General features: G+C 43.7%; 1 protein-coding gene and 6 non-coding genes across 8 annotated transcripts in view; 1 reads left to right on the forward strand and 6 right to left on the reverse strand.

The window, feature by feature from the left end:
* LOC104931684 (cadherin-20) overlaps positions 1–24,261 on the forward strand; it is an 89,827-nt gene that overhangs the window by 56,633 nt on the left and 8,933 nt on the right. For both annotated transcript variants that reach the window (XM_019257349.2, XM_019257348.2), the window contains exons 2-8: positions 626–918; positions 4,448–4,742; positions 4,872–4,991; positions 7,705–7,872; positions 9,946–10,133; positions 10,510–10,763; positions 15,984–16,120. In XM_019257349.2, the coding sequence (XP_019112894.2) occupies positions 700–918; positions 4,448–4,742; positions 4,872–4,991; positions 7,705–7,872; positions 9,946–10,133; positions 10,510–10,763; positions 15,984–16,120 (1,381 nt within the window). In that variant the 5' untranslated portion in view covers positions 626–699. The remainder of the gene's footprint in view (positions 1–625; positions 919–4,447; positions 4,743–4,871; positions 4,992–7,704; positions 7,873–9,945; positions 10,134–10,509; positions 10,764–15,983; positions 16,121–24,261) is intronic.
* On the reverse strand, positions 18,546–18,615 carry trnae-uuc (transfer RNA glutamic acid (anticodon UUC)). Its single transcript has one exon. It is a non-coding gene; the product is annotated as a tRNA-Glu (tRNA).
* trnae-uuc (transfer RNA glutamic acid (anticodon UUC)) lies at positions 18,953–19,024 on the reverse strand. Its single transcript has one exon. It is a non-coding gene; the product is annotated as a tRNA-Glu (tRNA).
* On the reverse strand, positions 19,274–19,345 carry trnae-uuc (transfer RNA glutamic acid (anticodon UUC)). Its single transcript has one exon. It is a non-coding gene; the product is annotated as a tRNA-Glu (tRNA).
* On the reverse strand, positions 20,490–20,560 carry trnae-uuc (transfer RNA glutamic acid (anticodon UUC)). The gene has a single exon. It is a non-coding gene; the product is annotated as a tRNA-Glu (tRNA).
* Positions 20,701–20,772, reverse strand: trnae-uuc (transfer RNA glutamic acid (anticodon UUC)). Its single transcript has one exon. It is a non-coding gene; the product is annotated as a tRNA-Glu (tRNA).
* On the reverse strand, positions 21,030–21,102 carry trnae-uuc (transfer RNA glutamic acid (anticodon UUC)). Its single transcript has one exon. It is a non-coding gene; the product is annotated as a tRNA-Lys (tRNA).

The following is a 24,261-nucleotide window of genomic DNA, read 5'->3' on the forward strand; positions in this document are numbered from 1 at the left end:
CTCCTCTTCTTTTTTCCCGGTAGTCCAAAACGTCTGTGGTACAAATAATGTAAAACAATATCTTGACCATCAATCGATCTGCGCAGCGTCTCATCTTGTTGTTGTTGTTGTGGCGGTTTTCTGGCCATCTCACAGCGACTACAAGAAGTCACCATTCCCATGAAGAAATAATAACAGCACATTAACTCCCCGTGAAACCACAAATTGTCATCGCATACTCCAAGCTAAGATAATCGTCTCACTGGGGATGTTACAGTCATGTAACCCTTTGACATCCCCGGTCTATTCTTCTTTATAATGTATACTCCCTCGTGGTATAGTAATAGCGAGTGGCAGCTTGACACGACTGTTTTGTTTTGTACATACTGTCTCCGTCTTCGTCTGCTCCTTACCTCCTCCAGGTAACCTCACCGGCAGTATTAGACGCGCTGAGGCGCAAGCAGTTCATTCATTACAACTCGACAAAAACTCAGTAGTACAGAGCTAATCTGAAGGCAGGAGATATGTGTCATCTGCAGGTCTCCCACAGTGCAACATAGACTTGGACTCAATATACAACAAAAGGATGACGGTGTCCAAAGGGACATCTGAGACTCATTTGTCTTCTTTTTTCCTCTCTTTACAGAGCGGGAACCAGGAAACAAGCGCACTGGTGAAGAAAGAGGAAAAACCTTTTCAAGAACTACTCTGTGCTTAACAATGGGAGACCGATTGCATCTTCCAGCAGTTGCGAGCACCATGCTCCCCGTGGTCCTCTGCATTTTGACCCTTCTGCCTCACGGCCTCGTGGGTAGACCAACAGAGGAGGAAAACGCCGGCAGCTCAGCACTACTCCAGAGAGTGAAGAGAGGCTGGGTGTGGAACCAGTTCTTTGTCCTGGAGGAGTACACCGGACTGGAACCACTTTATATCGGAAAGGTCAGTGTCGACTACATGCTGCAGAGTATGAACATGCACACACACACACACGCATAAAGTATAACCTGAAGAAAGTGTACAGGTTTCTAGCCTGGTAGGGGAGTAGCTTTTTTTGCATGACCTTGCTGTACCTGCTACACATCAGGTGTCTCGGTGTAGGTGTTTGCAAAGAGATTTCAACACGAACTTTCAAGCAGTGCATACTAAAAGATCTATACGGGGAGTCTATAGGTCATCTGCTGCACGGCCAGAGCTGAGTGCAAAAGAGAAAATCATGGGTGGGCAGAGGCAAACTTCCCAATTTAATCCCTGGATGCATCCATACTAAGACAGCCTCTCTTCTGTCCACTTTGAACCGGTGCCAGACAACAGTGATTGAGTTAATTGACTCGAACCGAGGCTTCGCTCAGTCTGTCTCTTCCCACAGAAGTTGATAGCACGTCTGCAACACAACAGACGTGCTCGGAAAAGAGCAGGCGAAGGAGGGAGGCTCACAAAGGAGCACTTTGATCGCTCAGTCGCTAAAGTGAATTCAACATTTGATCAATAGTTGTAAGGCCGGTCATCATCAGTAGAGAGACACAACTATCTATCTTGCAAACTGCAATGAAAATTGCCAATACATCACAGAAAAATCTGCCTTTTGAATCATAAAACATCCCTTCATTTGATCTCTTTATGGCCAGTTGTCCTAAATTACGTGTACGTTAAATGCAGGCTTCTCTTTCAACTACAAATTAAACAACAACATATATTGCTCTGTATTGTTAGAACATTTAAACTAAAGTGATAATAACTGCTGGACAAACCACAAAGTACAGTCTACACTCTCTCTGCTGATTTTTCAGTTGTTAATTTAACGTCAGCAAATAATTAACAATCATAATCCTTCAGTTACACTTTCAAAAATCATTATTTTAGTCAATCTGATCAAGTTACTTGGGACAAGCAGAAGCTATGTCAGTAAAACTATGATTCTATCTTAGCGCCAGCAGATAAACGGGAGATCTGATCTGTTTTTGAGTAAAATCAGACAGCAGGTATTATTATTGCTGCCCTCAAATGACGCTGTATTCACTGTTCATTTAAACGTCACCCTCAATTGTGGTATTCAAAATCTTCAAAGTGGACTTTTTCTGAAAGTTTGTGTACTCGACCTACAATGTCGAGACTACGAGCTCTCGGTTTCCATTCGAAAGCAGCATGTTACTGGAAATCTATCGTCATTAAATTAACGCCACTTTGGAACAATGATTATTTTTACTGTATTATTGCTGTTGTTAAACCTGATTTAGTAAATTGGTCTAGTTTTCTAGCTGTACATGAACTTTTAAGATGAATAAAATACAGATTTCACCTTAGATGAAACAAAGACATGTATTTCATGGATGATCCTACTTTTTAAATCCATTTTACATGAATAAAAAATTAGATTTTTGTGTAATTTAGTGTAAATATAGATGTCTAACATCGTTATATGAATATTTCGTGTACAGTTTTTATTGTAGTGCTTATTGCCGCCCTTTAGATGAGTAATAACCCCCTATAACAGTAGTAACGTGACCATTTGGCACCTTCATAGACAATCCTGGCTCCAACACTGTAAATTCAGATAATATACATGTCTGTTTATCCTTCAATAACAAATTGAACTGAATAAAGCAAAATTCCTGAAGCACATTACATCAGGACTTGGATGTGAGATCTCTCGGGTGCCCATTTCTTGTGACTTTTTTTCCAAATTTCCTTGAAGTGCGGTCTGAAAAATAAAAAAAAGACCAATTCCAAATCTTTGATTACATTTTATGACTTTTAAACACTGCCGCTCTGGTCGCTTATACACTGAAATTTCCCTCTGGAGATGATGCAAACCCGCCTAATTAGTGTTCTGGCATAATTTCCTCCTCCTCATCGCCCGGGAATACCGAGGAAAACTCTGGATTCCTGAATGTCATGTGGTCCGACCAGATAGAAAAGTAACAAGTCCTGAGAGAGTACCCGAAAAAAAAAAATACTGTATCTGCTTATATGGTGTGAAACATTCCTTACAGTCGCTGTAGCATGTTCAACTCCGTCTTTCCTCTTCTTCTTTTACATTTAGCGTTTCTTCACCGATTAATTTCTTGGCTGCCCGCTCTAATTTTTGCAAGGTGAATGAAATAAGTGATTCTGACAGGCCAGGCTACTGCCCACAGAGCCATTCAAGGCATAGAGGCATTGTACGACATGACAAAGCAGGAGAAACATCTACTATAGCCTTCCCAGTGAGGATTTTTTCCCCCCACTGACCCACTATTCTAAGCATTCAGAGCCATAGGGATGCTGGAAGGTTTGGGCTTCGCACCAAGGCTGAGACCGAGCAGGTAATTGATAGCCTGAGTGTCAAACTCCCTCTTTTCATAGGCTTGGGTGGAAAGGAAAGGATCAGTGCGGGAGAAGGCGGATAAAGCAGAGGGAAGTCACCGGCCTGAGATATATCACCACGAGACACGGGGCTGAAGCCCACAATGGGGTGTTGATTAAAAAAATATATTCTGGGTTGAGCGGCGCCTTGCAGGAGAGGAGTGCAGGTGTCCGAAGAGATAGGAAAAACTGTATTGTCTGCCGCTCGGGGGAATGATAGGTATTGTTGCCGAACTATCACCGGAATAACAACGAGTGCTGCAAACTTTTAGCAACAGACGACCTCGACACGGTCATTTCACTTAGTGGCCCCCAGACGACGAAAAGGCCAAAGTGAGCGATCTTGAAAAGAGTTGGTGCTCTGAGTCAGCGGGGTGATTTTTGTCAGCGCTGTTTGTCTGTGTGTTGATTATATACGAGGCGGACGCCAATGGGGGCATTTAATTCCACTCTGCCAGGGTGATGGAAGTACTTATGATACACAGAGAGCCTTAAAGTACAAAGTAAGGAGTGATTGCACATCAGAAGGCTGGCGTTTGCACTTAGAGGCCACAAAAGGCTTCTGATTGCACCGCGGGGCCTATGGCAACAATTGGGCGGTGAGCTGTGATTAGACGTCTACTTGCAGCTAAAATATTAAGGTACACATAGAACCACGCACCACCCATGGAGATGTAGCACTCAAATATATTCATTTTACAATGATGCAAAACAGACATCGACAGCGCTGCTTTGTCTCTCTGTTGACAGATAACTTAAATCATTAATCGTTTTTTTCAAGACTGTGGATTCGTTTTCTGTTGACGCTTGGTATTTCGCTCCGCCAAGCCTGAACCTCAACCAAGAACTTTCCACTGTTTGGGCCCCGAAAAAGTCATTTTGGTCGTCTCGACTGTATGTTTAGGATCACTGTGCTGCTGCATTGTTCTAAAATTGGCAGATGTGACCTGATTAAATGTCCTCAAAGCATGTAACTGCACCATATGTCTGTTATATTCCTACTGTGCGACCACTGTTGGACTTTGTCGATGGTGGTTTTGTCTGGGAAATATCAGCTTGAGCACAGATTTGAACGTTTAATTTTAAAAACTGGATCTTTTTTTCTTTTGGAATAAAATTTCCACAGCTCCACTCAGACATGGATAAAGGCGACGGCTCCATCAAATACATCCTGACAGGCGAGGGCGCTGGCAGCACCTTCACCATTGACGACAGCACAGGTGACATCCACGCCATCCAGAGGCTGGACCGGGAGGTGAAAGCCCAGTACGTCCTCCGCGCCCAGGCCCGCAACCGCATGACGGACAGGCCTCTGGAGCCCGAGTCCGAGTTTATCGTAAAGATCCAGGACATCAACGACAATGAGCCGAAGTTTCTGGACGGACCCTACCAGGCGTCTGTACCTGAAATGTCCAAAATAGGTGAGCAGTTCATCTCCATCCGCTCCATTCAGTATGCATAATCCTACTCTTGTGGTTACCTTTAAGTAAATAAGTATACTTCTACTACCTCTGCATCTCATCTTCACCTTTGCCTCCATGTCTCCTCAGGAACATCTGTGATCCAGCTGACCGCCACAGATGCCGACGACCCCACTTATGGCAACAGCGCTCGCGTGGTGTACAGTATCCTGGAGGGCCAGCCTTACTTCTCAGTGGACGCCAAAACTGGTAAGATTTGGAAAAAACTCCCTCTAAAACACTTAAACAGTAACCAGGGGAAACCAGCCTTTTTATCCATTACATACAGAGTCGGGTGGATTTCAAACTTCAGCAGCCACTTTAACTATTTTATGAGCTCCTGAATGTTTTATAAGTAGGAATGATGTTAGAGGAGCTGATAAAATCGACAAACTACCACTGACAGTCAGGATTTACTTGACACTCCGCTGACAGCTACTGTTAATTCCCCACCTTGTTTCCAACACTGTATTAGCACCACGGTCTGATTTTAGCAGTCCACACTTGAAGCCCCTGTGTAATACCAACCAAACCATGAATGTGGGAAGCTCGGCATGACTCCTGTTGTTGCTATGAGACTACTGAACACTTGTCTTAAACACGGCGCTCTTTTGTTAAAACTCGCAGCATCTCAAACTCCATGCACTCGACAAAAAGGCATGTGCCGAGCTCAAAGCGTGACTCCTCTGTTGTTGAAAATGAGGTCGGAACCAGACAGGCAGCCCCTCGTGGTGAAGGGAAACTGTCTCGTAAGATCACAGGTTTAATCCCTGAACCAGGAGGACAAGTTTGCATGTCTGTACTACAAATCAAATATATCTTACAGTGCTGACGCTCATTCAGCAAACACTATTGTGGTGTACATCATATCCACATATCGTTGTTTGCTTTCATACCAGGAGCTGGACAAGAAGATTGATATCGCTCTCGTGTCTCTGGGGTAGAGACATGGGGTAAACTAAATATAAAATACTTGGACAAGTTGCAGAGCAGACTTTTAAAATCAATCTTGCCTCACCACCGTGGACTCTCTTGCGTACTTTTGGTCTGAGTCTGTTTTTCCAGGTTTTGGCTTGCCCCCCTTGTCACTGATGCTCTTGTGACTGAAATCCCTGCAGCTGGGTTTCAACATCTGGTGGAAAGACTGAAGAGCGAGGGCGGTTATAGCAGCAGATTAAAGTGCATGGCTCTCGGTCACATATGGATTTAGGCGTCGCCGTACTTCTTTCAGGTGTCCGCGCACATAGTGTAATATATCTGAGCAGTAAGAATAAAATATGCAAAGCAGCCACAACTCTAAAACTGCACATGGTGGCAGCATTCATAACTCCTGCTACTCCTTCCAAAAATCCATTAGTCTCCTTAAAGCAGAGAGTCTCTGGGCATTGTTTACCACAGCTGCCTCATTTCCTTGTTTGTCAGCACAGAAATCTGTTGCCAACCCTCTCTGCCCATCAGCAGCCACTCAGACTGCTGCTGCTGTAGGTTCATCCATCACTGAAACACTAGTGGCTCTACAGCTATCAATCAGACTCCCTGACTCGGCTGTAAGCTCTGACACTGGGGCTTTTATTGGTGGGAACATGATGTAAGACCTTAAGACATATACTTCAGAACCTCAACACTGTTACATGCACTTCTTTCGGTGCTCTTCAGCACAAAACGACGCTTGACCTCGGTTGCATTTGGAAAAAAACCTTGATGTCTTTGGTAATGCAATGATGCGCTGTTAATAAAAGTGTTCAGGAGGCATTCAGACAAGGTTTAGTACCTAGTTACGATAATCCTTCTGCTTTTATTGGCATCCCTTATCGTGACAAAGGGAAACTAGGGTTTGTATAACTATATATTTATATATAGCTGAACATTAAGTAGGACTGATGATTTGATTCCCAGCTCCTCTTGTCCATGTGTTAAAGTGACCTTGGGCTGAATAATTGCATTGATAACTCACCCAACGTGAGTGTATGTACGTTTCATTGGAAAGAAGTGGCTGCCGAGCGAGATACGAAAGCAGCAAATACACCGTAAATCCTGTGTCTCAATTCAGATCCTTTCGTAAGTGCACTTCTGAGTAGTGCATTGTGTACTTTCTGGCCTTGTCACGCAACATTTTTCTGAAGTCTGTGAAGGTTCTCAGTCGTCCAGGTCGACTTTCGTCTGGGGCAACTGGACTTATTTGTAGATCCGTGAAGACGTTTCGCCTCTCGTCCAAGAAGCTTCTTGAGTTCTGACTGACTGGTGGTTATCCTAGGAAAGCTTGTAGATTCGCCCTTTGTTCCACTTGGTTCGTTAGTGCTCATTATGGTTGCGATGATTGTCGTCAGAGGCGTTGATGGTCACCTGAGGTCTGTTGTGAACGACCGTCGTTCAGGTCACCTGAGCTTGGGTGTGGCTGACGGTACATTTTATGGCTGCTTCTTGCACTACGAATTGCAACTTGGTTGGACCGTTTACGCCAACATTTGATTGGCAAAATATAAATATAAAAATATGTATACACTTGCATTGGTATCTGCTGTATTCAACACAACCGTTTCAGCTTGATTTTCACAATGCCGTTGATCCCGGCCACTATCTTGTCACACTGCAGTCTAAACACAATAATGAACTCAAAATAGAAAGTTTAAGTGTGGAAGTACTCAAACTGAGGCTCAGCAAAAGTCTCCATTTGTTGTGAAAACATTTAGAATCTATCAACGAGGTTGGATGTAGCCCAGTGATGAACTTTAAACCAGAAGCTTCAAATGAATTACAAGTTTAATGATCACTCATGCAGCCTCTTGTCCGGTCCACTGAGAGCGCTGACACGATCGCTCAGCCACATGACCTTAATCTTTGTCACCAGTTCTCTGTTGCTGACCTTTAATTCACCTCATCCACCCTTCTTTGCCCTCTCTCTCTCTCGGCTTCTTCCCTCCAGGCGTGGTCCGCGTGTCTCTGGCAGACATGGACCGGGAGACCAGAGAAAACTACACGGTGGTCATCCAGGCTAAGGACATGGGTGGCCAACTCGGGGGTCTCGCTGGTACCACTACTGTCAACATCACGCTCGGTGACATCAACGACAACCCGCCCATGTTTGACCAGAGTAAGAGATGGATCCCGTTTTAGTTTATTTGCATATTCACTTTCCTCCTTTTGCTGAACCCACATCACCTTCCTCTAATCCCTCCTGATACTCAGCTGGAAAAGAAGCTAAATTGTAAAAGTTCTGGTCAGTTTCTCACAACACTAGAGAAAAACTGCAGCATACTATATTGTGGCATGATGTATAACAATATCAAAAACATCAAATATTCACTAAATCCAATAATTTATGATGAATTATTATAGTTCAGCTACAGCTAAGGATTATTTTCAATATAAATTAATCAGAAATGGGGGGTGGGAGATGTCTTCAAATATCTTGTTTTGTCCCATCAACAGTCTAAAAACTCAAAAAATATTCAGCTGACAGATTAAAAAACAGAAGTGAGAGAAGCTAAAAAACCACTGACTGTTTTATCATTTTTGTTTGAAATGGGTTATTAACACAGATTAACTGACTAGTTGATTCACTTCTGTTCACTTTCATGAAATGCCAGTGAACGCAACTTAGTAACAACTGCCTGGATCCTGTATCCATGTTTCTTTGAGAAGTGTTAAAAGGTCCAGTGTGTGGTGGATTTAGTGGCACCTGGTGGCGATGTTGCAGATTGCAACCAACTGAACACTGTGTGGTTGAAATGGGACCTCATTTTGAGACAACAAAAACAATTCTTATGTTCAGGTGATTAAACGTTAATGGAAACATACTAATGAATATTGGATTCCATTGCAGCCAATAAATACTCCTAAATCTGACACACTTGACCTTTAAACTTGGGGCAACTGGTTGTAGATCCAGAACTAAAGAAACATCTTTAGACTGATACCAAGTCCAGTTGTCATACTGCAGGATTATAATTCAGACATGTGTGTTCTTAGAAAACAAAGCAGCGTGAAGTGTTTCAGATGTTTGATCTTGATGAAAACCGTCTCGTGTGTGTGTATATTTTAATTAATCACTTTTGTATTATGCTGGTTGAGCTCTGATTTCAATGACTTAATCTTCTTTAATTTGCATAAAGAAGTTTAGATTAATCACTACAAACAGTTTTCAAACTTTGTAGAAAAACATCACGAGTGTTCCCCCTAAATTTTCAGTAATGTCATGGACTCGATGAACTTCTTTCATCGTTAAATCTCTGACGCTGTTGTGGATTAAAAAGACCACAAACGTCGAATCAAAGCCATCGAATGACTCTGAAGTTCACTTCAAAACAACACGCCGTCGCTCTGCGGTTGTGTGTTTCAGCTGCAAACGTCCGCAGCATGCGTGCAGTAAAACGTTGGTCTGCACGTCTGTCAGCCATGTGGGAACACTTACATTCAAAGTGACGCAAACACACTGGAAGAGTCGACTGTTTTGTGGAGGTGTCTCGACATCTAGCCACCTCATTTCTCTCTAGCACGAAGGCCGTTAACCCCACTGCCCTTCTCCCTCTGTCCACTTCTGGTCCACCAGTCTCTGGACATTCACCCCCTGGCCTCTTCCCTCTCGTCCCTCCCTCAGACACCAGTCGCCCCATGCTGTCTCTTTGATTATCCCCATTTCTGCTCCTCTCATTACCATCGTCCTGAGGTCAGGGGTTGTCTAGCTGTCCGCGGTCATCTCTTCCTGGCCGACGGGTGGCTTCACTCGCAGACAAAGAAAAACACCCGCCACCGCCGCCCACTTCCACTTCTATCACTAGTCCCCTACCAATTAGCGCCATCACTTCGATATAACTTTGATCGGTTGTGAAGAGCTTCAGGGATTCCCCTCTGTCAAGCACAATGTGCCGGCATTTCGCTTTGGACTGCAGGGAGCGCTACAAATTGGGCAGCTGTCACCTCTTCTTTGAGGTTAAACGGTAGATGAAATTGAAGCCGGCCCGCGAGACAGTATATAACCCAATTGTGAGGCGTTTATGGAGCCATTTATTTTAAGCTGTCTGAGAAATGATTTCTGAGAGAATGGAACAGACGTGGAGGGGACGGAAGAGATCTGGCTCCCTCTAGAGGATAAACAGAAGCACAACAAACGAGAAGAGGGTATGGCAGAGATGATCACTCTCTCTTTGTTCATTTATTTCCTCAGGGTTGTATCAGATGAGCATCCCGGAGTCGGCTCCCGTGGGTTCAGTGGTGGGTCGGATCTGGGCGAAGGACAGGGACATCGGGGTCAACGCTGAGATGAAGTACAGCATCGTCGATGGAGACGGGAGGGATACCTTCGACATCAGCACCGATCCCACCAACATGTTCGGCATCATCATGGTGAAAAAGGTACACAGACATCAAATACACCTGTTTGTATTCAAGCGTACAAGATAGTAAAGATAATTTTAACTGTCTGTAAAGATTTATAAGATATTATAAGATATATAACTTATGATTTTTAAGTGTTTACAACCCTGAAACGAACCTCCTGAAGGATCTTGATCTCTTGACCTCCTCTGGTGGTCTTTAACTGGACATTTTCATCTTGATATCCCGGAAAAGAGACATAATTCTGCCTTCTACTGTATATAATACTGCAGGATATTCTTTATTTAACATCAAACTGACATAAACTAAAGTGTGTGACAGTCAACCTGTTGAAAATCAGTCAAAAATGTTTAAAATTGGTGCTGCAATAACTATGAACCATCTTATGCTTCAGCCGCTGGACTTTGAGACCAAACCCAGTTACACCCTGAAGGTGGAAGGCGCCAACACCCACGTGGACCCCGCCTTACGCCACCGCGCGCCCTTCAAGGACATCACCATAGTGCACGTGAGCGTGGAGGACGTGGACGAGCCTCCGCTGTTCGACCTGCCCGCGTACTACGTCGAGCTGCCAGAGGACGCCGAGATCGGGACGGTGGTGAAGACGGTGTTGGCGAGAGATCCCGACGCTGCCAACAACACAGTGAGGTGAGAAACAACACTGTCCCGGTTTCATGCGGTGTTTCTACCTCCACTGCTCAACTGGCTTCACTACAAACTGATTTACTGCAGGTCAATAATAAGCCCAAATGCACCAGAGAAATTAACCTCAAAAGTCAGTAAATTAATTATTTAGTGAAGTATAAATCATGTAAATGATAGAGTTGTGTTCAGTATTATTAGTATTTAAAGCTCTAAACGTGTTTCTGCACACTAAGGCTCCAGAATCTGATGATCTTTACTCGATTGCTGCAGTAACTATATGCTGCTTTTATTGAAATGCAGTCGAAAATGTGTTTGAAATACTTTTTACTGGCTTGTGGTGGATTCAAGTGCAGCTGAGAGGCTCGGAAATCTCAGAAATGAGAGTTGGCTGCCTGACAAAGGTGCATTTATGAGCTGCTGCGTCTGTTCGTTGAACCAGAGTGATATTAAATATATATTATGTTAAATATTAAATGTTTTCATGCGTGTATAATCACATTTACATTTACGCTTTTATCCAAATGGACTTACAGAGAAGGGAAACAATCAGTGCAGCAATAAGTTGCTGTGACAATTCTTAAAGGGGTAGATGTATCACGTCCAGTTGTTAGTAGTGTTGGAGAGGAGGTCTTCTCTGAGGAGCTGGAGGTCTTCAGGAGGTTTGTGAAGGTAGAGAGGGACGCTCCTGATCTGGTAAGAACTGGTGGGACGTTCCACCAACGAAAAAAGTTTGGATTGCAGAGCCAGGCGCCGTTCATTGGAGGAGTGCAACGGTCGTGAGGTAACATAATGCCTGCATGAAGGTGTTCAAGTATGTGGGTGCAGAACCGGAGCGTTACAGTAATCTCGTCTTGAGATGACCACAGCTTGTGTCAGGAGTTGAGTAGCATGTTGAGTTGGGTGAGGTCTGATTTTTCTGATGTTGTAAAGTGCAAAGCGACACTAATCACCTGAGAATAAACTCAAACTCAAGTTTTATTTAGTTATACAACACCTTCCATGCGAGCATGCAGCTCAGAGTGCTTCACAGAGCAAAAAGTAACAACAGAAATAGACAAAGAATGCAATAAAACACAGATAACTGTGCGTAGAAACCAAGAACCAATTCAGCAAGATCTAAAAAACTACAACAATAAAAGGTTCAAAGTAAATTAGTCCATTAAGTGAACAAACTCAGGGGATAAGAAGTATGAAACGAGAACTGACGCCACACTTCGTGTTTTCTAGAAGGGGTGAGAGTGAGGCGAGGCGGCTGCAGCCAGCAACCAGCGCTTTAAAGACGCCAATAACGATGAAACATTTAAGCTGCTGTCATGAATTTTGTGTTATGTCTCAACAATTTCTTAAGAAAATGAGCCTGAATCACACGATTCATACCTGGAAAAAACATAAAAGTCAGACAGGTCGGAGCATTTTAAGGACCTCTCTTCATGAGTCTTGTAGTTCTCCCAGTGGATGATGGGATTAAACAGGTCAAACTCATGTTTTCTGGCTCTGTAGGTGTAATGTCACTCCACTGCCAGCAGGGGGCGGCATGTGAACAAACAATGTGTGTGTGTGTGTGTGTGTGTGTGTGTGTGTGTGTGTGTGTGTGTGTGAGCGCTCAGACGCTGACGGAGGCCGTAACAATATTATTAACAATCCTGACAAGTTTGAACATCCAGCAATTAGTCAGCACGCGGAGACTTCTCTCAATTATTGGGGGGTATGTTTGGTGCTCGAACAGAACAGATGCCGCGTGGTGGGTTTACTGTCCAGACTGCACCTCTCATAAACTAATTAGACATAAAGCCTTTTAATTAGGCTATTAATCATCGGAAGGAATCAATGACTGCGGCAGTAAATGAGTGTTTCACATGGCACAGGCTGCACCTCGTCCCAGCTGTCTGTTTTTACAACCTCGATTAGGGCTAAAAGTAGTGCACGGGACGACGGTGTGTGTGTGAATGGACACTCAGCAGTTTATCTCAAGTGCTGCGTCTGACATTTCTTCTCTCAGTCATTCATTCATTCATTCACTACAGAACAGTCAGTGCTAAGCAGTAAACTGAGATTACAGACTCATCGTTTACCCCCTGAAGTGTCACAGAACTGTAATTTAACCATCTGAGAGCAATGCATCATGGCACATGCCACATTTTCGAAGCTGTTAACACCTCAAAGTTGGACATTTGAAGGTTCCTCTGAGAGTTTTCGACCACAGAGTTACAGGTGGACAGTAACATGCAACATATGAAGCACTGCAGAGAAGAAGAAGACGCGAGGAGCAAACATGGATGTCAACAATGCCGTAATGTTTCAGCTTTGCAAAGAAGGAAGGAGTTTGTTACACCTGAAAGAATGGCACGCGTATCCGCGACGTCACTCACAGAAGTTCAGTGTGTGGTGGCTCTGCCTCTTCCACATGTCGCCCACCTGGACCCACCTGTCAATCAAAGTGTCCACGCTCTTAATCCTGCATAACTTTAAGCCTTAATATAATGTGAACAGGTGAGTTGTATATAAATTCACCCTCAGTACAGTTGTCATGAACGGGGAAATTAGCTACAGAGACCAAAACTGTTTTTTGTACCAGGCTGTAAACATGTTTATTTCTTATTTTAACATGGGAACTTATGGAGACTGACTCATTTCTGGAGCCAGCCTCAAGTGGACGTTTGAGGAACTGCAGTTTTTGGCTTCTTTGTCTATGGGCCAGCCTTTATCCTCACGTGCATCGATGACCCTTGGTTGCCCTTGACCCTGTTGCTGGTTCACCACTTTTCCTTCCTCGGACTGCATTTGATAGGCATCGGTACAGTTTTGGTGATGTTCTGACCCGGTCGACACCGACTTGGAGGACAAAATGTTCACTTGCTGCCTCGCTCTGACAGATAATAACCTGTCAGTGGTCATAATGTTATGACTATCTTTGCTCTAAACTCTTGAGAACCTCTCCTGACAATTAACCAACCGCCGTGTCCTTCCCGAGGACGGCATGAATCACAGCAGTCAGCCGGCTGATGCAGCCGAACGCTCCAGCCTGAATCCCCCAGAGCTGACGCCGGATTCTGGCGGTAAATCAGTGAGAGATTTCCCAAAAAGCTCCTGTTTCTGGAGCGACGGGGAGAGTTACAGCACGAGTAGCAGAAAGCCAAACGAATCAGCTGAGGGTGACAGTGAAGAGCTGAGGCCAGATACTGCAGCAGCAACAACAACAGCAGATGACAGATAACAAGCAGCCGGTGACCTTCAGCCTCTCTGTCTGTCTCATTTCCATTTTACATCTTTCTGTCCTTTACCGACAGCAGCATGACTGGCAGATATATCTCAACACACACACACACACACACACACTTTTTCACCTACTGTTTGACACATTCACACACACACACACACACACACACACTGTAGCCCCTCCTCATCGCTGTGTGTGATATTAATAGAGATCCTTCAGGGAGATCTTTGCCAGGCGAAGATGTGCCAGTCACGACTGTTCGCTGTCGGTCCGATAACACACACACACACACACACACACACATTTCAGTTTGCCAAAACCAGTGTTTTATTAAATCATTATAAATGTGACTAATTAACATATAAATTAGTCATTTAAAGGCAGTTTGATGCAGACGGAGCAAATCTCAAACACCAACACGAGTAATATGACTAACGTTCGCTACGTTCTAAGTTTGTAAACTGTCGATAAAGTTGCTAACGTGCTAACGGGACAGTTTCCCAGAGTGAGCACGCCAACTGCGGATGACTGTCCTACGAAATAAACCCCCCAAAAAACTAACGAGACACGTTCAGCACCAGAAATGACAATCTGTGATTTGTCATCAGTGAATCGTGTAAAATGGACTCTCATCATCAGGTTATCTCAGATTTCTTTAGTTTTCAATGACCAGCTTCTTCAGCGAGTCACACACGTTGTCCAGCTTTGAGTTTAATCAAACTCTCAAACTTTCGTCCAATTCACCGTTGAGCGCCTCCAGCAGACTCACTTCTTTCTTCTTTCCGCTCTTCCTGTCTCATATTTGGCTCGTCTTTCGTCATTTTCGACACTTGAACTTATTTTACTCGCAGCTCATGAAATTCTATTGACGGAATAATTACAGAAAACCATCTTTATCTGAGCGTCGACTCACCTGTTCATGTCAACAGCACGTTGGTCTAATCAGCATAAGGCTGATGGTCAATGTCGCAAGTAATGTAACTAACGTTGCCGTTACACTGTGGGTTTAACATGCAGACAACATACAGCACGTCTTCTGATGATGCAAGCTGAATTTGAATGTTTCTTTTCGTCTTGGTCTCAGAAAAGGAGACTTGATTTACAATTCGGTTCACAAAGATTTGCAAATGTGAGGTGGGGTACACCCTGGACAAGTCGTCCTGTGATGGACTGGCGACCACCTCTCGCCTGATGAGCCCCCCGAAAACCCTGATAAGGAAGAAGAAGTGATTATGGAAAATGGATTGACACATCAAGATGTATGGCCTTTTTTTGTCCCTGTTAGTGCCAGAAAAGGCAGAAAAGAAGATTGCCATGATAAAACAATCCAAAAAGAAGAAGGACATTGCCTCGAATCTTAGAACATAAACACGGTCTTTGGTTTGACAATTCTGAAGAATAACTCGGTTCAATCTTTTCGTTTTAGAAGCACGACATAACTGATTAATCTTAGTTAACCATTTCCTTTCTCTTTGGACTGATCTGCGTCAGACAGACGTATAAACTCTTTCACTTCTTCCAGGAGAGAGCGCAGCGAAGCTGCTACGGTTGAATTCAGTCCATGTGTGAACAGAGGACACCTCATGGTTACATAAACAGGTTTCTGCTCCACAGCCTGGAAGAGGATGTGCTCTACATCCTCCTCCTCTTCTGTGTGTGTGTGTGTGTGTTGCATGTCTCTGTCAGAAGAGTGTTTTGGAAAGCAGCCGGCGGTGGCAGGAGACGAGCTGCACGCTGCAGGTTTGTGTATCCCAGACGTCAGTTTGGCAGCGGAGGCAGATACTCTGATTAAGCCTTATCTGGAGCCTCTTCTTCTTATTGTGCCTTCAGAAGCTGGCAGCCTGACGCCTTATCACACAAAGACACACATGCTGGATTGTGTATGTGCATCCTATCCCTTCAGACAGGATTACAAGATCCCCCTCAAAAAAAACACACACACAAAGATTCACGTTTACTCAGCGCTGATACCTCACACCGTACATGTTGTTGTTTTGTGTCACCAGGTACTCCATCGAGACGTCCAGCAACCTCGACAAGTACTTCTACATCGAGCTCACTTCCGGGACGCTGATGACGGTGCGTTCGCTGGATCGAGAGGAGATCAGCTGGCACAATATCACAGTCCTCGCCATGGAGATGAGTACGTAACACAAACACACAGACACTCTTGATGAATCGCCACCTCATCGGGTCATTGCTGGCTATAATTGAGCCCTAAACACGCCAGCATCCGCAGTAATTATAGATAGAGAGAAGGATGACACATAGCAGCACTAGAATTAAGAAAAATAAGCTTGAAGAAATACACGCAACTAAAGCAATAAAAGCACCATTAGGTAGAAATTGGTATTTTTTAAGCAAGATCAACAACACAAGACATCTTGCTCGATCAATCCCTGTTTTTCTCTTCTTAGCTTCCTCCGTCAACATCCTCTTCGGCCTTTTCGCCTCTGCCATTATGTCCATAGAGGCTGCTGAGCTGGATTATAGTTCCCGCTTGCACAGCTCCTATTCTGGCACGACACCGTCTCCGTTTGCCATCAGGATTCCCCTGGGATCCTCTTCCCTTTGGCAAACAAAATGAGTTAACAGCAGCTGCAATTCGCAGCAGTTTACTGAGCAAGTAAAACCAAATAGTCTGCATGGACTGACAAGAGTCCTTAATGCTAAAAAGCGTCTGAACAGTTTTAATCAAACCCTAATTTAAATTAAAATGCACAAAAAGAGTTGTTGTTGTTTTTCTAAATATTCATTACGGTAGAAAACTTGAATTGGATGAATTTGTTGAAATCACAAAAGGCAGCAGTAGAAAAACAAAAGACGGCAGGTTTTATCTTGTCAAGTCAAGAATGTTTTTATAGCAACACACCAAGATGGAAAGAAGGGACAAAGAAATAAAAGAGAGGTATCAGAAACCTGGAAAGTCTAGAAATCATGCGTCCACCATTACTGAACTAGCCTAGAAAACAGTTTCTGGTCGACTGTTTGTACTTCACCGTAGGCCTCGATTAAAAATCAGCAGCACTTATTTACACACACTGACCTTTCCGGCGTGTGTGTGTGCTGCTTTTTGAGTATCATGATGGCTCCTCTCGTGTAAAATAATCAACCTTGAAGCAGAACAATCTAAAATGTGCCGCTTAGGCCGGACTAATGAATATGAATGTTATCAAGGTTATATTTAAAACATTTTACCACCCTGGAGCGAGTCTTGCTTTCCTGCTGCACATGCTACAAATGTTACCACATTAGAACAAGATGGAAAACACTAGAGGGGGAAAAATCACCTCAGTTCATCTCAAACTCAACATTTAATTCTCGGTTGATGAAGGATATCACGGGAGGATAAAGTGGCCGGCTCTGGCCTCTCTCAGCGTGATATCATCGGTGCAGGATTAAATATGGGTTTCTTTTTGCATCCTGGAAAAAGTCTAGTGTTCATTAGCACCAGCTGCCCTGTGGTATCACACTCTCTTCCCCCCCTCTGGAGGCTGATATGGACCCACTTTATCTCTCCCTGCAGACCTGTGAACGTGGGGAGAGCTCAGCGGTTGACTCACTCTGCTCCACTGAGAGGCGACTTTAAATATCTGCTGGCTTCGAATGTGAGCTCATTGTTTGAAGAACGTCAAAATAATTCTCATTACAAAAAATTTTATTGCAAATTTGTTTCTGTTTTAGCCAAAAAATGAAGAAAGATATGTCAAAATGCAATTTAGGGGATTATTATGCTTTCAAGTGTTTAATTAGTTGATAACAGTGAAAACAAAAATATTTTTTAAATGTGTCACTTTTTTTAAGTGTTTTGGAGTTAAAGATTGTTAGATTTGATAGTATTGGATTAGCATGACCTACAGCCCCACCATGTAAGCAGTTACAGATGAATGGGTGGATGGATTAGCATAGGTAGAGCGGGTCGTTCACTAATCAGATGATCGGTTGTTCGATCCTCAGCTCCTCAAGTCTCCATGTCTTCTGTCTAGTATCCTTGGGCAAGATAACGAACCCCAAATTGCTCCCTTGTAAAACCCAATTTAATATTTCATTGTTTCTCGGTTGGAGAACTTCGTAAAAACCTCCTCATGCATGTTAAAATTGAAAATAAAGTGCTTGGGAATACAAACAAGTAGTAGTTAAGCAGCTAGACGGGGGTCGTTGGTTAGCTCAGTTGGTAGAGCATCCCACAAACTTCCTTAAACAGAGGAAAATACTGATTTTAATACAGACTAAGAGTACAATAGTTGCTGACTTCTTGCCTGGGACATCAGCAGGAGGAAACACATCACCATATACAAGGTTGATGTTTCTCCCATTAATTAAGACATTCCCCTGAACATCAACATTGCCCACTGTGAAACTGTTCCCATACCGGGAGTTGAACCCGGGCCGCTGGGTGAAAACCAGGAATCCTAAGCGCTAGACCATATGGGACCTCGATTATTGTACTGTACATGGTGAGCCATCAGTTACAGATGGGGTCATAGAAGGAAGGGTAACGAAGAATGCCTAAATTGTGAGACCATATAGGTAAGAGCACGCACGTTGGGTTTAAAGAGTTCAACTTGTTCCCATACCGGGAGTTGAACCCGGGCCCCTGGGTGAAAACCAGGAATCCTGACCGCTAGACCATAGGGACCTGACCACACAAACATTGCACTTCACATGGTGAGCCATTAATTGATATGGGGTCAAAGAATGTACTGCTGTTAATGTAGAGGGTGGATGTTCTGCTTTGGAAGTACTGCAGCGTGATGGACTAAAGACGAGAACCTGTTCCCATACCAGAGTTGAACCCGGGCCGCCTGGGGAAAACCAGGAATCCTGACCGCTAGACCATATGGGACCTGTACACCTTAAATATTGTACTTTACATGGTGAGCCACCGGCTTGGCCTAAATTGTGAGAGCATATATGACTTGTAACATATAGGTAAAGCAGGGTAATGCACGTTGGGTTTAAAGAGTTCGACTTGTTCCCATACCGGGAGTTGAACCCCGGCCGCCTGGGTGAAAACCAGGAATCCTGACCGCTAGACCATATGGGACCTGTACACAGGTGTCCTAAGACATTCTTTAGAAGTATACAACTTTATGGCAGCGTTACATTTACAAAGGAGATGAAACTATTCCAGGAGTGTACCCAGGACACCCCTGAGTGAAAACCAGGAATACTACGACGACATTGGGTCCTATACATCTGAGCACCAGTTACTGTAAGCTTCCTATATGAAGGTCAGCATCAGAGGAGAGTGAATACTCTTTACTTGATGTTGATGAAGAATTAAATGAAACTGTTCCCATACCGGGAGTCGAACCCGGGCCGCCTGGGTGAAAACCAGGAATCCTAACCGCTAGACCATATGGGACCTATAGACAAAAGTTCTAAGACATTCTTTGAAAGTATACAAGTAGTAGTTTAAATGGTGGCCATCAAGAAGATCGGGTCAATATCTGACCCAGAGATGGAAAAGTTCCCATACAGGGGGTTGAACATGAGCCACCTGTAATGGTAGGCTATAAAGTTATGACCACGCTAATTTAGCTACCTTTAGTCGATATATCTGTGCCGTTCAAAGGGTTGTAAAGGATGTTCAAGCATTGCTTGGAAGCACGATACACCAATGTAATGAACACTGACTGAAAGAGATGAAAACTGTTCCCATACCGGGAGTTGAACACAGAGCACCTGGGTAAAAACCAGGAATCCTAACCCTAACTGCGAGACCATATGGGACCTTTACGCCCAAAATATTGTACTTTACCACCAACAGTTGTCATTTTAGCAAAACCAATGTTGAGAAATGAGAAACTCAAATGACGATTTCTCGTTGTGAATCTTCTTTAGCTTTCTAAAGTTTGCCAGGTGTAGCAGGAGTAACTAAGCTCAGGCCTGGCTTTGAGTTTGAGTCGACATTGTTTCAGTTTAAATATCATTATCTGACAAAGCTCTCTGGCTCTTCGCTGCACATCCTCACAGCAGCCGGTCATAACTCACCCAGCAGGACTAAGATGCAGGCCAGGATGGCGATGAGTGCTCCTCTGCTGAGGCTTGCGGGCAAACTGTACGCCTCGGCGTTGCACGACATGGCGTCGCCCTCCTGGTTACAGCTGCACACGCGGATGGTCACCGTGCTGGTGCTGGTCTGGACCGGCTGCTCGCCGTCAGAGATGAAGATGGGCAAGTAAAAGACAGACTGGTCGTGCTGTGACCAGCCTGCGCGACGTGTCAGGATCCATGCTGTGTTGTCTGGAAAGAGACAAAGGTCAGGGAAGGATGAGTTGGGTACAGAGATAGCTGGGTTATATGGAGTTGTTTATTCGGCCACAGTTGACTTATAAAAGTTTGATGCTGGTACAAATACATTGAGACTGACGGATCGAAGTCCCCAAACATTTTTGCTCTGATTGCACAACGAACATTTCCATAGGAACCTGACCTAGACCATATTTGCATTACTAATGTATGTATAAGGTTGCCGTATAGTTTCACTCTTTCTATAAGAGTTTTTGTTCCCATACCGGGAGTCGAACCCGGGCCGCCTGGGTGAAAACCGGAATCCTGACCGCTAGACCATATGGGACCTGTACACCTTAAATATTGTACTTCACATGGTGAGCCATTTAATGATATGGGGTCAAAGAAGGTAACTGCTGTTAATGTAGAGGGTGGATGTTCTGCTTTGGAAGTACTGCAGCGTGATAGACTAAAGACAAGAACCTGTTCCCATACCGGGAGTTGAACCCGGGCCGCCTGGGTGAAAACCAGGAATCCTGACCGCTAGACCATATGGGACCTGTACACAGGTGTACTAAGACATTCTTTGGAAGTATACAACTGTATGGCAGCGTTTACATTTAACAAAGGAGATGAAACTACTCCAGGAGGGTTACCCGGGACACCTGAGTGAAAACCAGGAATACTACGACGACATTGGGTCCTATACTGAGCACCAGTTACTGTAAGCTTCCTATATGGAAGTCAGCATCAGAGGAGAGTGAATCTCTTTACCTGATGTAGAGGATTGATGTTGAGAGAATTAAATGAAACTGTTCCCATACCGGGAGTCGAACCCGGGCCGCCTGGGTGAAAAACCAGGAATCCTAACCGCTAGACCATATGGGACCTGCACAGGGATCCCACTGAACTTCACGGTGGTACTGCATATACAAGGTCGATGTATAGTTTAAGACATTCTACGACAGCACAAACATCGACTGTAAGAGATGAAACTGTACCAGAGTTGAACCCAGCCTCCTGGCCGTCAACGTTATTGTACCTTACAAGCTGGATTTTTGGGTTTCTATGACCGTCCAGAACACGACTATCCGGTTCTTGCATTGCAGCTGGACACAACTTGTTCACTCTACCTTGGTTGTCTCTCAGGGTGAAGTTGGGGTTTGGCGGCCTCTGGAGCCAAGCTTGTAGTAGAAGTGTGTGTCCGCCCAGTGGCTCGTCTGGATCCATCGCCGTCACTGTCTGGATTAGCTGGATTACACCAACAGATACCGTTAGACCTCAGAGGAGGGAAGGTCCTGATTTATATTTGGTACTTAAAGTATCAGAAATACAAGTATGACTGGCCTTGTTCACGCTGACATGTTTCATGGTGGATTATTCCAACTTTTTCCTGATTCCTTCATGTGTTTTATATAGTTTTATGTTCATTTTTAACATATTTTGTAGCTCAAACAGTCAAATAACTATCGTACTGGACTAAATATACTTTGTTTTCCTCCCCCACTCATGATTCTTTATGCTGTGATGTTTGGTGTCTCTGTACCTGCCCAGCTTTGGCATTTTCGCACACATAAGTCTCCAAGTAGTCCTCCAGCGAGGGAGAATTATCGTTCACATCCAGGATCTCACACCACCGACACACTGGCGATCTGTGCGGGGTTATCTGCAGAGGGACAACAAAACACACACACACACACAGCAGATGCAGGAATTGGTCAGAAGCTGTAAGACGCATTGATGGACTCGGATAAACGACTCTTTGAGGATCCTGCTGGGCTCAGTTTGTGCCTCTCTAATCTTTCCCTCGTTTACAGCGAGCCCGCGGCACATTAGAGCTCCTCACGCTCAGATTACAATTTATTATCTCCATTACCAATCAGCCATTTGCATATCTTAACCAGCTGTGTAATAGGCAAGAAATGCAATTAGTGGGTAGTAACTGCTTTCTCAGGTTCATCACATGATCGATCAATCAATGGCGTGACTTTGGCTGTGGAGGTCGAAGCTCCACGCCGCGTTGTGCTACTCTGCAACTGTGTGTTTGAGGGTCAGGGAGAAGCACTTAACGTCCGGCTCGGGTGACCGTGCAGTAACTTTGCTGACGTTTCAACGCGGCGAAGTGAAGTCAGTGGTGTGAAAATCTACTTTAGAGTTAAAGTACGCGACGAAGCAGCTCAATTAAAATGTGAATATTGATTGAGTTTCTTTAAACAAATGGTCTTTAAGCAGATTTGTAAATGACAAAATAAACGATGGCTGAATTCCATTAGCTGCTGCAGAAGAGAGCGATCATTAATGTTATTTGTCTTAAAATTAGACTTTACTGTCATCCAACTACACATTCCAAAACAAGTCACACACCACCAACTATTTCACTGATTTTGGTGAAACTGGATCATATTTTATGGAGAAAATGGAGCGTTAGTGTTGTACCACAGGCGTTTTGGACAACTGGGAAGAAGAAGAGGGGAAGTTTTTAGGGAATGCTGACTTGGAGCAGAGCCAGTGTCGGCCAGAACAGGAGCTGGGCAATGTAAACGAAGCTCAGCAGCCTCTATGGACATAATGGCTGAAGAACGTTAATGGAGGAAGCTAAGAAGAGAAAAGGAGAGAGTGAGCGAGCAAGAAGCCGCCGGACAAGAGTAAACCGAGTAAAAAAATTACTTAATTTATTATATTTTCTTGTGAAATTAGGACTTTATATTATAATAGAAAATATAATTTTCTCATCTGGATCCATCGCCGTAACTGTCTGGATCAGTTGGATTTCACAACAGAGGAAAGAGAAGGCAGTGAGTCATATTTGGTTGTGAGCATCATGCAGTATAATGTGTAACACGATTATTTTCTTGTCATCTCAGCAGCTTCACTGTCATTATATCATGATTTTTTTTTTTTTACCGAGTTCTCAGATTTGATGCTTTCCTCCCACAGCATCACCAGTCGACACAAAGAGAGTTCAAAGTGCTTTACAGTGTGATGATAATTATAATCACATGAAAACTAAAAGAAGCAAATCAATCAGTTTTATTCTGTTCCGGCTAATTTCCCTCCTCCGCACTGTTTCTGTCACTTCTCTCTCTCCATCTTCCTCCTACCCGTGTCCTCCCTCGACCTCTCCGTCTCCGTCTCGTCTTTAATTAGCCACCGTGGAAAAATAAAAAGTTGTTCAATCAGCCATTAATTCAATTACAGTCTCCTTTTTAGGTGCGTCTACCAAACAAAGACGCAAACAGACAAACAAAAAGCAGAGGGAGGAGGATGAAGGTGACTTTTCGGTTGCCACCAGCTGTGTGCAAGATCCGCGGGGCGTCTCCTGCTTACATTACAAAAACTCTGCAGGAGTTGTTTTCCAGAATCATTTGTGCAAATATATTCACCCATCTGTTTTTTTCAGGGTTTTTTGTCTCCATGAATCTCCTTCTCATCAAGTCACTTTCCTCTGTAGCTTTAATCTTTTATAAAATCACAGTTTGATGTCGTCCGATAGTCTATCCGAGGTTATCGGGGACGGCGTTGAACCTAACGCTCTTCCTGTGGTTTTGGCCTCGATGTCTGATGCTGACCACCTGGAAATCAATCAGTCATATCTGCTGGATAAGATGAATCTTAGATTTATTGAAGAAACCAAATACTCAAAGCCAAATCTTTTCCAGTCTGCTAAAAATGACGACATTTGGGATCTTTTTTCTTTCTACAAAATGTCAAAATAATTACATTTCAAAGGTAACGGTTGTGTATGTTTCATGTTTTTTCCACTTTCTTTGTCTTTTTCTCTTTATTTGGTATTTACCTTGTGTATTTGGTCAGGACATTGTTTCCTGTTATTTATTTTTTTAACTTCTAACTTTTAAAATGTCACTTTACATCTTACAGCTTTGGTTGTGACAAACTATTTAAATTGCATGTTTACGCTGCGTCCTCAGGATTCTTCTGTTTGTAGATGTGTACTTCTGTGGTCAGAATTAATAAATAAATAGGAGGTTTAGTAATATTATACTAAACTATTAGTAATAATATCTAATATCTTAGTTTGTGAACTTT

Source organism: Larimichthys crocea, chromosome XXIII (genome assembly GCF_000972845.2).
Source record: "Larimichthys crocea isolate SSNF chromosome XXIII, L_crocea_2.0, whole genome shotgun sequence".
NCBI classification, from domain to species: Eukaryota; Metazoa; Chordata; class Actinopteri; family Sciaenidae; genus Larimichthys; species Larimichthys crocea.